This window comes from Nerophis ophidion, linkage group LG02 (genome assembly GCF_033978795.1).
Source record: "Nerophis ophidion isolate RoL-2023_Sa linkage group LG02, RoL_Noph_v1.0, whole genome shotgun sequence".
In the NCBI taxonomy this organism is placed as follows: domain Eukaryota; kingdom Metazoa; phylum Chordata; class Actinopteri; order Syngnathiformes; family Syngnathidae; genus Nerophis; species Nerophis ophidion.
In genome coordinates, this window is record NC_084612.1 from 86,056,812 (window position 1) to 86,072,082 (window position 15,271).

At 39.8% G+C, this 15,271-nt stretch overlaps 1 protein-coding gene across 1 annotated transcript; it reads left to right on the forward strand.

The window, feature by feature from the left end:
- Positions 1-356: 356 nt before the first annotated feature.
- Positions 357-13,014, forward strand: LOC133547253 (gastrula zinc finger protein XlCGF8.2DB-like). The gene is made up of 2 exons (XM_061893019.1): positions 357-856; positions 11,985-13,014. The coding sequence occupies exons 1-2, from the start codon at positions 661-663 to the stop codon at positions 12,902-12,904; spliced, it is 1,116 nt and encodes a 371-aa protein (XP_061749003.1). The 5' UTR covers positions 357-660; the 3' UTR covers positions 12,905-13,014.
- The last annotated feature ends 2,257 nt before the right edge of the window (positions 13,015-15,271 follow it).

Consider the following 15,271-nt stretch of genomic DNA (forward strand, 5'->3'; position numbering starts at 1 on the left):
TCTACAAAAAAAGGAAAGAAATGTACGACGGAATGATGGACAGAAAAACTTTTATATATATATATATGTATATATATATATATATATATATATATATATATATATATATATATATATATATATATATATATATATATATAAAGGTAAATTGAGCAAATTGGCTATTTTTGGCAATTTATTTAAGTGTGTATCAAACTGGTAGCCCTTCGGATTAATCAGTACCCAAGAAGTAGCTCTTGGTTTCAAGAGGTTTGGGACCCCAGCTTTATATATTGTGTGTTTACAATGTTTAATATATGAATAAAAAAGCCTATAATGTTAATGTGTTTGGGCAGCCACACATTTGTCCAAGTGGACTTGCCGTAGCTATGACGTAATCGCAGCACCTGACCACGAAGATGAACTTTAGCCATACGGCGTCGTTATTGTGTTTGTAGTTGCGCCTACGTCACGTCGATAGTCTGTCATTCTAGATGTGTGTTTCTTTGCATAACACAAAGCAATAGTCGTCGATATTTCATCTTTTTTGTCAGGATAAGTCGTCTCTCTTTCACGCTAGCTTAGCTCGCTAGCTAGCTTAGCTTAGCTCGCCAGCTGCTAACAAAAGAGACAAAGCGGAAGTGATCGACAGGTCGCTAAGTGTGAGTTGAAAGTGTGAAAATGTGCAAAGTAGAAATGCTGAGAGTGTTGGTGAAGCAGCGACTAACTGCTGCTGTGGAAGAAATATTTGTAGTGTTAGAAAGAACCATAGCAGAATACGAGGAGGAACTTTCTAGAAGAAAAGAGGAGAACGAGCGACAACGTCAACTACTGGACGCTCTTTTCAGCAAACATCAAGTTGTGGCTCACAGAAAAGGTTTGTTTACTTCTTCATCACTGCTGTTGGACACAAATATGGGGTTTACGTTGGGTCTGTGTCCTTCTGTACTACTTTGATCGGCCAGCAGGGGGCGCTGGGGGTCAACTATCAGGCTGAATGTGACGTCATTCTGCTGACTACCGGAAACAAAGGCAGGAAAGCTTGTTGGAAGCCACATGTTATAAGTAGACGCAGTATTGGCTGCTGTGACGCAAGAAATTGGGCCGCCATCTTGAAGTGGTGATGAGGAGCCAGCGAGCAGCCTAAACTGACAGTTGACAGGTAGAAAACAAAGATGCTAAACTGACAGTTGACAGGTAGAAAACAAAGATGCTAAACTGACAGTTGACAGGTAGAAAACAAAGATGCTAAACTGACAGTTGACAGGTAGAAAACAAAGATGCTAAACTGACAGTTGACAGGTAGAAAACAAAGATGCCAAACTGACAGTTGACAGGTAGAAAACAAAGATGCTAAACTGACAGTTGACAGGTAGAAAACAAAGATGCTAAACTGACAGTTGACAGGTAGAAAACAAAGATGCTAAACTGAGAGTTGACAGGTAGAAAACAAAGATGCTAAACTGACAGTTGACAGGTAGAAAACAAAGATGTTAATTGACAGTTGACAGGTAGAAAACAAAGATGCCAAACTGACAGTTGACAAGTAGAAAACAAAAATGCTGAACTGACAGTTGACAGGTAGAAAAAAAGATGCTAAGTTGACAGGTAGAAAACAAAATGCTAAACTGACAGTTGGTAGGTAGAAAACAAAGATGCTAAACTGACAGTTGACAGGTAGAAAACAAAGATGCTAAACTGACAGCTGACAGGTAGAAAACAAAGATGTTAATTGACAGTTGACAGGTAGAAAACAAAGATGTTAAAGTGACAGTTGACAGGTAGAAAACAAAGATGCTAAATTGACAGTTGACAGGTAGAAAACAAAGATGCTAAACTGATGGTTGACAGGTAGAAAACAAAGATGCTAAACTGACAGTTGGCTGGTAGAAAACAAATATGCTAAACTGACAGTTGACAGGTAGAAAACAAAGATGCTAAACTGACAGTTGACAGGTAGAAAACAAAGATGCTAAATTGACAGTTGACAGGTAGAAAACAAAGATGCCAAACTGACAGTTGACAAGTAGAAAACAAAAATGCTGAACTGACAGTTGACAGGTAGAAAAAAAGATGCTAAACTGACAGTTGACAGGTAGAAAACAAAGATGCTAAACTGACAGTTGACAGGTAGAAAACAAAGATGCCAAACTGACAGTTGACAGGTAGAAAACAAAGATGCTAAACTGACAGTTGACAGGTAGAAAACAAAGATGCTAAACTGACAGTTGACAGGTAGAAAACAAAATGCTAAACTGACAGTTGGTAGGTAGAAAACAAAGATGCTAAACTGACAGTTGACAGGTAGAAAACAAAGATGCTAAACTGACAGCTGACAGGTAGAAAACAAAGATGTTAATTGACAGTTGACAGGTAGAAAACAAAGATGTTAAAGTGACAGTTGACAGGTAGAAAACAAAGATGCTAAATTGACAGTTGACAGGTAGAAAACAAAGATGCTAAACTGATGGTTGACAGGTAGAAAACAAAGATGCTAAACTGACAGTTGGCTGGTAGAAAAAAAATATGCTAAACTGACAGTTGACAGGTAGAAAACAAAGATGCCAAACTGACAGTTGACAGGTAGAATATAAAGATGCTAAACTGACAGTTGACAGGTAGAAAACAAAGATGCTAAACTGATAGGTGACAGGTAGAAAACAAATATGCAAAAATGGACAGTTGACAGGTAGAAAACAAAGATGCTAAACTGACAGTTGACAAGTAGAAAACAAAGATGCTAAACTGACAGTTGACAGGTAGAAAACAAAGATGCTGAACTGACAGTTGACAGGTAGAAAACAAAGATGCTTAACTGACAGTTGACAGGTAGAAAACAAAGATGCTGAACTGACAGTTGACAGCTAGAAAACAAAGATGCCAAACTGACAGTTGACAGGTAGAAAACAAAGATGCTAAACTGACGGTTGGCAGGTAGAAAACAAAGATGCTAAACTGACAGTTGGCAGGTAGAAAACAAAGATGCTAAACTGACAGTTGACACGTAGAAAACAAAGATGCTAAACTGACAGTTGACAGGTAGAAAACAAAGATGCTAAACTGACAGTTGACACGTAGAAAACAAAGATAGTGTTCAGCCTTTTCCTACTCAAAAGAGCAGACTGTTAAAAACAGGAATCGGGGGATTACTTTTCACAAGTCAGATTTAACATTAACGTACTATTGGTTGTATTTTGTGAAAAGAATATTAGCACAGAGTTGAGAAGGAGCAAAGATCTTCAATAGTAGTTAAATGGTAGCCGCTAGCAAACAAGAGTATGACCATAATAGAATTGCTTGTCATTGAAATGAATTACATTTCAAAATGTCATACTTGAATAACAGTAATAGTTCTCTGCAAACCTATGTTGGCATCATGCCTCCAGTGTGTATGTTGTATATAGTTCTCTGCAAACCTATGAAATGTTCTATTTTGTCTTCATTATTTTGTCAGAATGCAGCAGAATGCTTCATTTGTATGTGAAAATCACAAATGATAAATAAATAAAATGATAAATGGGTTGTACTTGTATAGCGCTTTAAATCTTCTGGGGGAGGATGACCCCCTACAGGGCTTTGCTTTACAAACTTTCAGCCCCACCTAAAACAAAATTCACCAGCCGCCCCTGATTATGATGCTTTCTCATTTTAGTCAAAGTATTAGACAATACTTTCTTAACAGTATAATTGTAAGCAGGAATAAGTCTTCAAGTAACAATATTCAAATACTAACATTGTTGGCTAAGACAGAATTTGCTTTTATTGTGAATCCAGTGAAACAGATTGGTGGTTTTAGCTGATATAAAGACTTTCTGGTGTTTTATGTTGAAGTATTTGGCAGACGCTTTCATCCAAAGTGACATACATGAAAAATACATATAAAACAATCAGTGTAAACATGATCATTTAAGAGAAGAATGTAATATAAAATATCAATACAAAGTGTCAAGACAGAATGCTGCAGCAACAGAGATACAGTCTATAAGATATATAGATATCTAATGTATTCATACATAGTTTATGTAGCATGTATATATAACCTCATCATATTGTTTCTTCAACTTAAAAATAGCTGACCTTTTTTACCCTCTTCTCTGGGATTATTTTACCAGTTTTGTTCTGCTCACTTATAGCATATAAGAATATTTTATTACTGTTAAGCAAACTATGAATAATAAAACAAGTGTCCTTTGTCATAGCTACACTTATGAGAGAAAAAGGGGGTGAAAATGAGTGGTATTTAGTGAGGTAAGATGAATTGATTACCATGAATGGATGAAGGTGGACCCCGACTTAAACAAGTTGAAAAACTTATTCGGGTGTTACCATTTAGTGGTCAATTGTACAGAATATGTACTGAACTGTGCAATCTACTGATAAAAGTATCATTCAATCAATCAATCAATCAAGGAAATGTGCTGACAGTTCATTGCTCCTGCCAAATGAATTGCACTGAGTGGAGCGCATCACCACTCCAAGATGGCGGCCCCGCGTCTCGTCAGCACCAGTAGACAGTAGTGCTGCATGCTACCTTACAACATGTCTATGCTTGGATCTATTGCATGGATTTGATCACTTGGTATTTTAATGGATGTCATGTCCATGATGTCTAGAGCAGTGGTTCTTAACCTGGGTTCGAAGGAACCCCAGGGGTTCGGTGAGTCGGCCTCAGGGGTCCGGCGGGGGTCAAAACACACCGAACTCATCGTGTCAATAAAAACTTCTCCCTATTAGGGTATTACAGATACGGCAACAGCTGTGTAATTTGTTGTGAGTTCATGCACTGTGTTGGTTTTGTTTTTTGAACACGGTTCATTTTGTGCACCAGTAATTAAACATGGTAACACTTTAGTATGGGGAACATAGTCACCATTAATTAGTTACTTTTTAACATGCAAATTAGTAACATATTGGCTCTTAACTAGTCATCATTATGTACTTATTAATGCCTTATTCGACATGGCCTTATTATAACCCTCTACCCCTCTAACACAGGGGTGTCAAACTCAAATACAGAGTGGGCCAAAATTTTAAACGGAACAAAGCCACGGGCCAAGGTTGAACAAATGAACCTTTTAATAGGGACCCAAACAAGTTTTGCATTAAATATTGAACAAGCAAGGCTTATATAACTTTAGTGACATGCAAAATCCAGTTTCAAATAATAATAATAATTTGCAATCTTCTGAGGTAAATATAAATTTTTTTTCCACAGGCTAATAATACATTTGAAAATAAAATAACAATAATGAATGAACCAAACATTCAAGCCTTGAAGTAGCAAGAGAAAATGCATGAATAAAACGTTAATTATTGGTCAGTTTGCTGGAAGAGTTGGTGCTGCAAGGGGTTCTGGGTTTTTGTTCTGTTGTGTTACGGTGCGGATGTTCACCCGAAATGTGTTTGTCATTCTTGTTTGGTGTGGGTTCACATTGTGGCGCATATTTGTAACAGTGCTAAAGTTGTTTATACGGCCACCCTCAGTGTGACCTGTATGGCTGTTGACCAAGTATGCCTTGCATTCACTTGTGTGTGTGTGTAAAAGCCACAAATATCATGTGACACGCTGTTAGTATGGAGGAAAAGCGGACGTGATGACAGGTTGTAGAGAACGCTAAAGGCAGTGCCTTAAATGCACGCCCTCAATATAGTTGTCCAGGAAGAAATCGGTAGAAATTCGGGAGAATGCTTGCCCCGGGAGATTTTCGGGAGGGGCACTGAACTTCGGGAGTCTACCGGGAAAATTAGGAGGGTTGGCAAGTATGAGTATTAGCGGTGAATGTGATGTTACAGCAGCACCGACGCTGTAACACCGGCAGGCCAGCTTTAATTCTAATTTGATATTGCCTCAAGGGCCAAATTAAATTACACGGCGAGCCAGAGTTTGACACCCATGCTCTAACCCAAACCCTAACCAAATACCTCTAAATTAAGTCTTTGTTACCTAGAATATGTTCTCCATTCTAAAGTGTTACCAAAAACTCATAACTTTGTCTTGAATTTGAAAAAAAAAACATTTTATTTTTCACTAAGAAGTGTTCAATGAATGCACATATAAAACTAACGGGGTTTGGTACCTCCAACAAGGTTAAGAACCACTGGTCTAAAACCACAGTGAGACAAACACTTCAGTCGTGTTTTCTTTTCAGCAACAGTCTTAAATGCTCATTATATTATATATTATATATTTAAACTATTATTTCCAACCAGCATGTCCATATATAGAGCTCCGGACCTCACGTGACTACCAGTAGTTTAGTTCACATGACTATAAAAGGATAGTCCCACCAATGTTTAACAAATCAACACAAAACTTCATTTTTTAAACATAACCAACTCTTATAATGTTTATTTAAAAGGGGTCCTATTTTACAAAAGCAACCTTTTTGGGCTGTTGGTACCTGTTTTTGTGTACTTGATCCCCATAAGCCCCGGAAATGTTTCATCAAACCATGGAGGCACGGCGAGATATTTACAAAACAATCTTCCCAACTTACTCCATTTACTCAATTTTTTTACTTTATTTTTCTTACAAATTTTGCCTTAGTTATTTCAACGGGACTCTCCATATATGGTAAAGATTTACCCAAAGGGCTTTGCGCGAGTCTGCCATTGTTAATCAGTTGTAGTCCGACGTTGTAGTATATAAGTTCCTTCTTTTTCCTCAATCCCTTTGTTGTGAGGCAGACTGGCTCGTACATGTACATGTATCCTGCGCTGTTGCCTTTTCGGATACAAAGCAAACTTTATTGCCTGTTTGTACCCGTTTTTATGTACAAACCCTGTTTCCATATGAGTTGGGAGGTTGTGTTAGATGTAAATATAAACAGAATACAATGATTTGCAAATCCTTTTCAAGCCATATTCAGTTGAATATGCTACAAAGACAACATATTTGATGTTCAAACTCATAAACTTTATTTTTTTTTGCAAATAATAATTCACTTTGAAATTAATGGCTGCAACACGTGCCAAAGTAGTTGGGAAAGGGCATGTTCACCTCTGTGTTACATCACCTTTTTCTTTTAACAACACTCAATAAAGGTTTGGGAACTGAGGAAACTATTTGTTGAAGCTTTGAAAGTGGAATTCTTTCCCATTCTTGTTTTATGTAGAGCTTCAGTCCTTCAACAGTCCGGGGTCTCCGCTGTCCTATTTTACGCTTCATAATGCGCCACACATTTTCCATAGGAGACAGGTCTGGACTGCAGGCGGGCCAGGAAAGTACCCACACTCTTTTTTTTTGTACCAAACGACGCTGTTGTAACACGTGCTGAATGTGGCTTGGTATTGTCTTGCTAAAATAAGCAGGGGCGTCCATTAAAAGACAGCACTTAGATGGCAGCATATGTTGTTCCAAAAGCTGTATGTACCTTTCAGCATTAATGGTGCCTTCACAGATGTGTAAGTTACCCATGCCTTGGGCACTAATGCACCCCCATACCATCACACATGCTGGCTTTTACACTTTGCGTGGATAACAGTCTGGATGGTTCGCTTCCCCTTTGGTCCAGACGACATATATGGTAAAGGTTTACCCGAAGGGCTTTGCGCAAATCTGCCATTGTTAATCAGTTGTAGTATATACCATCACACATGCTGCCTTTTTTACTTTGCGCCCAGAACAGTCCGGATAGTTCTTTTCCTCTTTGGTCCGGAGGACACCACGTCCACAGTTTCCAAAAACAATTTGAAATGTGGACTCCTCACCTCAGACCACAGAAAACTTTTCCACTTTGCATCAGTCCATCTTAAATGAGCTCAGGCCCAGCGAAGCGTTTCTGGGTGTTGTTGATAAATGGCTTTGGCTTTGCATAGCAGAGTTTTAACTTGCACTTACAGATGTAGCGACCAACTGTAGTTACTGACAGTGTTTTCTGAAGTGTTCCTGAGCCCATGTGGTGATATCTTTTACACACTGATGTGGCTTTTTCATGCAGGGATCGAAAGTCACGGGCTTGCCGCTTACGTGCAGTGATTTCTCCAGATTCTCTGCACCGTTTGATGATATTACGGAGCGTAGATGGTGAAATCCCTAAATTTTTTGCAATAGCTCCTTGACAAATGTTGTTTTTAAACAATTTGCTCAAGCATTTGTTGACAAAGTGGTGACCCTCGCCCCGTCCTTGTTTGTGAATGAGTGAGCATTTCACGGAAGTTTCTTTTATACCCAATCATGGCACCCACCTGTTCACTATTAGCCTGTTCACCTGTGGGTTGTTCCAAATAAGTGTTTGATGAGCATTCCTCAACTTTCTCAGTCTTTTTTGCCACTTGTGCCAGCTTTTTTGAGACATGTTGCAGGCATCAAATTCCAAATGAGCTAATATTTGCAAAAATAACAAAGTTTGTCAGTGTGAAGATGAAATATCTTGTCTTTGCAGTCTATTCAATTGAATAGAAGTGGAAAAGAATACGTTGTATTCTCTTTTTATTTAGCATTTACACAAGGTGACAACTTCACTGCTTTTGGGTTTTGCACTTTTCATCTTTTGGGATCTTTGTGGATGTGGTAAAAAGTTTTCTACTTCCTCTCTCCTTGTTTGTTCTGGCTTGCGTTGCACAGCCTCGATCTACCACAGTTTGAACACCTGAGAAAGCACAAGTTAGCTCTTTATTTTGCAGTTTTTGACTGTCAATGTGGTGTTTTCATGTGTCCAGATAAGTGACCTAGTCTCCCCAAGCTCAGTTGTGTGAAATGTGAGACAATTGACTTCATCCCTTATATCAGGGGTGTCCAAACTTTTTCCACTGAGGGCCGCAGACTGAAAAATCAAAGTATGCGGGGGCCATGTTGTTATTTTTCCCTTTTGTTAGAAGCAATACAATAGTTGCTGTTTTTTACCTTTATGGCTGTCCTCAAGTTTGGTCCCCGGTCTGCAGAAGGGTCTCAGTCATAAACATTTTAGAAATAAGTAATAAATTATTATTTTTTTCATTTACTGCTTGAATCTCGAGATCAACTTCAGGTCTATCTGTCGTTATAAAGTTTTTTTTAATATTGTTTTTATGTTCATGCCTTTTATGTCAAAACCCTTAGTTATATGGCAAACACACAAACTATGCAACGTTTTTCCCCAAAACATTTTCAAGTGGAATATTTGATGTGAAGTAATTGGAACACTAGATAGGTCAATAAATAATAATAATAAGAAAAAAAAAGAAGAAGTGTTGAAAAAAAGCCAAATTTATATTTACATTTTTTTTAACATTTAACGCGGAAGTCTGTAGATCTCTTGATAATAATATTCTATTTTTTTTTCATATTTCTTTGGTTGTTTGATGCCCTTTTTAAATCAATCAATCAATGTTTATTTATATAGTCCCAAATCACAAATGTCTCAAAGGACTGCACAAATCATTACGACTACAACATCCTCGGAAGAACCCACAAAAGGGCAAGGAAAACTCACACCCAGTGGGCAGGGAGAATTCACATCCAGTGGGACGCCAGTGACAATGCTGACTATGAGAAACCTTGGAGAGGACCTCAGATGTGGGCAACCCCCCCCTCTAGGGGACCGAAAGCAATGGATGTGGAGCGGGTCTAACATGATACTGTGAAAGTTCAATCCATAGTGGCTCCAACACAGCCGCGAGAGTTCAGTTCAAAGCGGATCCAAGACAGCAGCCAGAGTCCCGTCCACAGGAAACCATCTCAAGCGGAGGCGGATCAGCAGCGTAGAGATGTCCCCAACCGATGCACAGGCGAGCGGTCCATCCTGGGTCCCGACTCTGGACAGCTATTACTTCATCCATGGTCATCGGACCGGACCCCCTCCACAAGGGAGGGGGGGATCTAGGAGAAAAAAGAAAAGAAGCGGCAGATCACCTGGTCTAAAAAGGAGGTCTATTTAAAGGCTAAAGTATACAGATGAGTTTTAAGGTGAGACTTTAGAAGCATTTAAGTCTCACCTTAAAACTCATCTGTATACTCTAGCCTTTAAATGGACTCCCTTTTTAGACCAGTTGATCTGCCGTTTCTTTTCTTTTTCTTCTATGTCCCACTCTCCCTTGTGGAGGGGGTCCGATCCGATCCGGTGGCCATGTACTGCTTGCCTGTGTATCGGCTGGGGACATCTCTGCGCTGCTGATCCGCCTCCGCTTGGGATGGTTTCCTGCTGGCTCCGCTATGGATGGGACTCTCGCTGCTGTGTTGGATCCGCTTTGGACTGGACTTTCGCGACTGTGTTGGATCCATTATAGATTGAACTTTCACAGTATCATGTTAGACCCGCTCGACATCCATTGCTTTCCTCCTCTCCAAGGTTCTCATAGTCATCATTGTCACCGACGTCCCACTGGGTGTGAGTTTTCCTTGCCCTTATGTGGGCCTACCGAGGATGTCGTAGTGGTTTGTGCAGCCCTTTGAGACACTAGTGATTTAGGGCTATATAAGTAAACATTGATTGATTGATTGATTGACTTAAATGCTTCTACTGAGGTAGCATCTCGAACTTTGTTCGCACAAAATATGCAATATTATCCCCCCAAAATATTTGAAAGTGAAATTGTTCCAGTGAAGTAATTGGAGCCTTGAGCAGGTCAATAACAGTCCGCATGGCAGCTTTGTGTTATTAGTGTCAACATTGCAACTCATTCTTGTTATATGTCACTGTTTACTCTTTTATTACACTTTTTTATGTTTAAATGGGAACATTATCAGCAGACCTATGTAAGCGTCAATATATACCTTGATGGTGCAGAAAAAAGACCATCTATTTTTTTAACCGATTTCCGAACTCTAAATGGGTGAATTTTGGCGAATTAAACGCCTTTCTGTTTATCGCGCTGGAGGCGATGACGTCAGAATGTGACGTCGCCAAGGTAACACACCCACCATTTTCATTTTCAACACATTACAAACACCGGGTCTCAGCTCTGTTATTTTCCGTTTTTTGGACTATTTTTTGGAACCTTGGAGACATCATGCCTGGTGGGTGTGTTGTCGGAGGGTGTAACAACACTAACAGGGAGGGATTCAAGTTGCACCACTGGCCCCAAGATGCCAAAGTGTCTGCCGCCAGACCCCCATTGAATGTGCCAGAGTGTCTCCACATTTGACCGGCGATGCTAAGACAGACATGGCACAGAGATGTATGGATAACCTGCAGATGCATTTACAACTGTAAAGTCAACAAAATCACAAAGGTGAGTTTTGTTGATGTTGACTGCCAGCTAATCCATGCTAACATGCCACGCTAATCGATGCTAACATGCTATTTACCGGCGGTGCTAAAGCAGACATGGCACAGAGATGTATGGATAACCTGCAGATGCATTTGCAACTATATTACGTTTCCTTCCACCCACATTTAATGCGAAACAAACACTTACCAATCGACGGATTTAAGTTGCTCCAGTGTCACAAGATGCGAAAGTCCTGATCGTTTGGTCCGCACATTTTACCGGCGATGCTAACGCAGCTATTCGGCCATGCTATGGCTATGAATAGCGTCAATAGCTATTCGCTCAGTAGCTTCAGTTTCTTCTTCAATACTTTCATACTCCAACCATCTGTTTCAATACATGCGTAATCTGTTGAATCGCTTAAGTCGCTGAAATCCGAGTTTGAATCCGAGCTAATGTCGCTATATCTTGCTGTGGTATTCCCATTGTTTGTTTACATTGGCAGCACTGTGTGACGTCACAGGGAAATGGACAGTACAGTCACATCGCAAATAGCACAAATCAAGCACTTTCAAGCTGTTTTTAGGGATATTCCAGGACCGGTAAAATTTTGAAAAAAACTTCAAAAAATACAACAAGCCACTGGGAACTGATTTTTATTGTTTTTAACCCTTTTGAAATTGTGATAATGTTCCCCTTTAAAATTTGTATCATAGTATTTTTTAGAATGGGCCGGGGGCCATTCACAAATGGCTCTCGGGCCGCACATTGGACACACCTGCCTTATATGCTAATGTAACAGTTTTGATGGCTGGGGCACATTCTGTCTTCATCTTCCTCTTCCGACACTTATTTTTGTCTTCTTGTGTCTGCAGGCAATTCCAGGGCAAAGCGGAAGAAACCTCTGCAGCCCCTCATTAAAGAAGAAATGCTGGGGGAGCATCTTGAAGGACTGGAGACGTTCCCGGCCATCGGTGTCATTGTGAAGAGTGAATATGATGAGGTCAGAGGTGAAAGTGAAGAGGAGCCTCCGAGCAGCAGCTTGACTCGACACGTGGCGACAGAAGCTGATGAAGACCACCTCATTGCTCCACTATCAGATAGTGAGGACATACAGTCAGCAGACACTGATGACGAGGACTCTAAAGCTGATCAAACACATCACGCTAAGAACACACGCTTCCAATGCTCTCGCTGTGACAAAACCTTTGCTAACAAGGGGAACCTGAAAAGACACATGAGAAATCACACGGATGAGAAACCTTTCACGTGCTCAGTTTGCAAGAAACGATTTTCTTGCCGCGATCAAATGATGTCGCACGTGAGGAAACACTTCTCCTGCTCAATCTGCAAGAAAAGCTTTGGTCATCGTTCAACACTGTACAAACACAGGCGAACGCATGCCAAGGAGAAACCTTTCCCTTGCTCGTTCTGCGGCCATAGATTTTCTCACAGTGCACATTTGATAAGGCACACACGAATACACACAGGGGAGAAACCTTTCACCTGCTCTGTGTGCGGTCAAAAATTCACTCAAAATGCAAATTTAATCCGACACTCAAGAAGACACACAGGAGAGAAACCCTTTTCTTGCTCATTGTGCGGTCGGAGATTTTCTCAAAACGCGAATTTGGTCAATCACTCCAGAATTCATACTGGAGAGAAGCCTTTTACCTGCTCAGTCTGTTCCATGAGTTTTCGATATCGGACCGTATTGGTTCGTCACATGAGGATGCACACCGAGTTAAAGAGGAGGCTGAAAGGTGACTCCGACGAGGACGACCAGGTGAATTGAAAAGTAAATACGATATGCTGTGATGTGTTAGTCTGTTTGTAAATATACTTTGTTTTACTAAAATCATAATTTCCTTCAGGAGATTAATAAAGTATCGCTTCAATTCGTGATTTATACTCATTATGTGAAAAATACATTGTTAACACTGACACTCGTAATAATCGAAACACATACAAATATCAAAAGATGAAGAGCTTTATTCTGGAGAAATGACACTTGAAGCAGCTGAGGATTTATGTGTGCGTACAACACATGTATTACAAAGTGTTATGCTTAATGTACAATGAGCGAACATTTGAGAGGTACATTATTTTAATATTCGGATACACCTAATATACAAACCCTGTTTCCATATGAGTTGGGAAATTGTGTTAGATGTAAATATAAACAGAATACAATGATTTGCAAATCCTTTTCAAGCCATATTCAGTTGAATATGCTACAAAGACAACATATTTGATGTTCAAACTCATAAACTTTATTTATTTTATTTTTTTTAAATAATAATCAACTTAGAATTTCATGGCTGCAACACGTGCCAAAGTAGTTGGGAAAGGGCATGTTCACCACTGTGTTACATCACCTTTTCTTTTAACAACACTCAATAAACGTTTGGGAACTGAGGAAACTAATTGTTGAAGCTTTGAAAGTAGAATTCTTTCCCATTCTTGTTTTATGTAGAGCTTCAGTTCTTCAACAGTCCGGGGTCTCCGCTGTCCTATTTTACGCTTCATAATGCACCACACATTTTCCATGGGAGACAGGTCTGGACTGCAGGCGGGCCAGGAAAGTACCCGCACTCTTTTTTTACCAAGCCACGCTGTTGTAACGCGTGCTGAATGTGACTTGGCATTGTCTTGCTGAAATAAGCAGGGGCGTCCATGAAAAAGACGGCGCTTGGATGGCAGCATATGTTGTTCCAAAACCTGTATGTACCTTTCAGCATTAATGGTGCCTTCACAGATGTGTAAGTTAGCCATGCCTTGGGCACTAATGCACCCCCATACCATCACACATGCTGGCTTTCAACTTTGCATCGATAACAGTCTTGATGGTTGGCTTCCCTTTGGTCCGGATGACACCATGTCCAATATGTTGGCCTACCGAGGAAGTCGCAGTGGTTTGTGCAACCCAATTTGAAATGTGGACTTTTCAGACTACATAACACTTTTCCACTTTGCATCAGTCCATCTTAGATGATCTCAGGCCCACAGAAGCCGGCGGCGTTTCTGGATGTTGTTGATAAATGGCTTTCGCTTTGCATAGTAAGAGCTTTAACTTGCACTTACAGATGTAGCGACCAACTGTATTTAGTGACAGTGGTTTTCTGAAGTGTTCCTGAGCCCATGTGGTGATATCCTTTAGAGACTGATGTTGGTTTTTGATACAGTGCCGTCTGAGGGATGGAAGGTCATGGTCATTCAATGTTGGTTTCCGGCCATGCCGCTTACGTGGAGTGATTTCTCCAGATTCTCTGAACCTTTTGATGATATTATGGAGCGTAGATGTTGAAATCCCTAAATTTCTTGCAATGTCACTTTGAGAAAGGTTGTTCTTAAACTGTTTGACTATTTGCTCACACAGTTGTGGACAAAGGGGTGTACCTCGCCCCATCGTTTCTTGTGAAAGACTGAGCATTTCATGGAAGCTGCTTTTATACCCAATCATGGCACCCACCTGTTCCCAATTAGCCTGCACACCTGTGGGATGTTCCAAATAAATGTTTGATGAGCAGTCCCCAACTTTATCAGTTTTTATTGCCAATTTTCCCAACTTCTTTGTCACGTGTTGCTGGCATCAAATTCTGAAGTTAATGATTATTTGCAAAAAAAAAATAACATTTTGAGTTTGAACATGAAATATGTTGTCTTTGTAGCATATTCAACTGAATATGGCTTGAAAAGGATTTGCAAATCATTGTATTCTGTTTATATTTACATCTAACACCATTTCCCAACTCATATGGAAACAGGGTTTGTACTTTAAAACTGTGATGTCCAACTTTGTTCCACCCAGGGCCACACTGAAAAATGATAGCCTGCCGGAGAAATCTTGACATTTTCAAAACCATCGATCCATCCATTTTATACCGCTTATTCCCTTTTAGGGTAGCGGGGAGCGCTGGTGCCTATCTCAGCTACAATCGGCCCAACACAATCTATACATTTGTATTTTATTTTTTTAAACTTTTAGGTTTCTCTTCAAATTTGGTCCAAGAGTCTCAGTCATAAAATTGTTGGAAATAAATCAAATGTTTTGTATTATTATTCAACACGTTTTTATACGCTCTAGATACATTTCAGGTCTAAATGTCGATATGAAGTTAGTCAAATGTTTCATGCTCTTTTTGTCAGAGAAAACCCAATT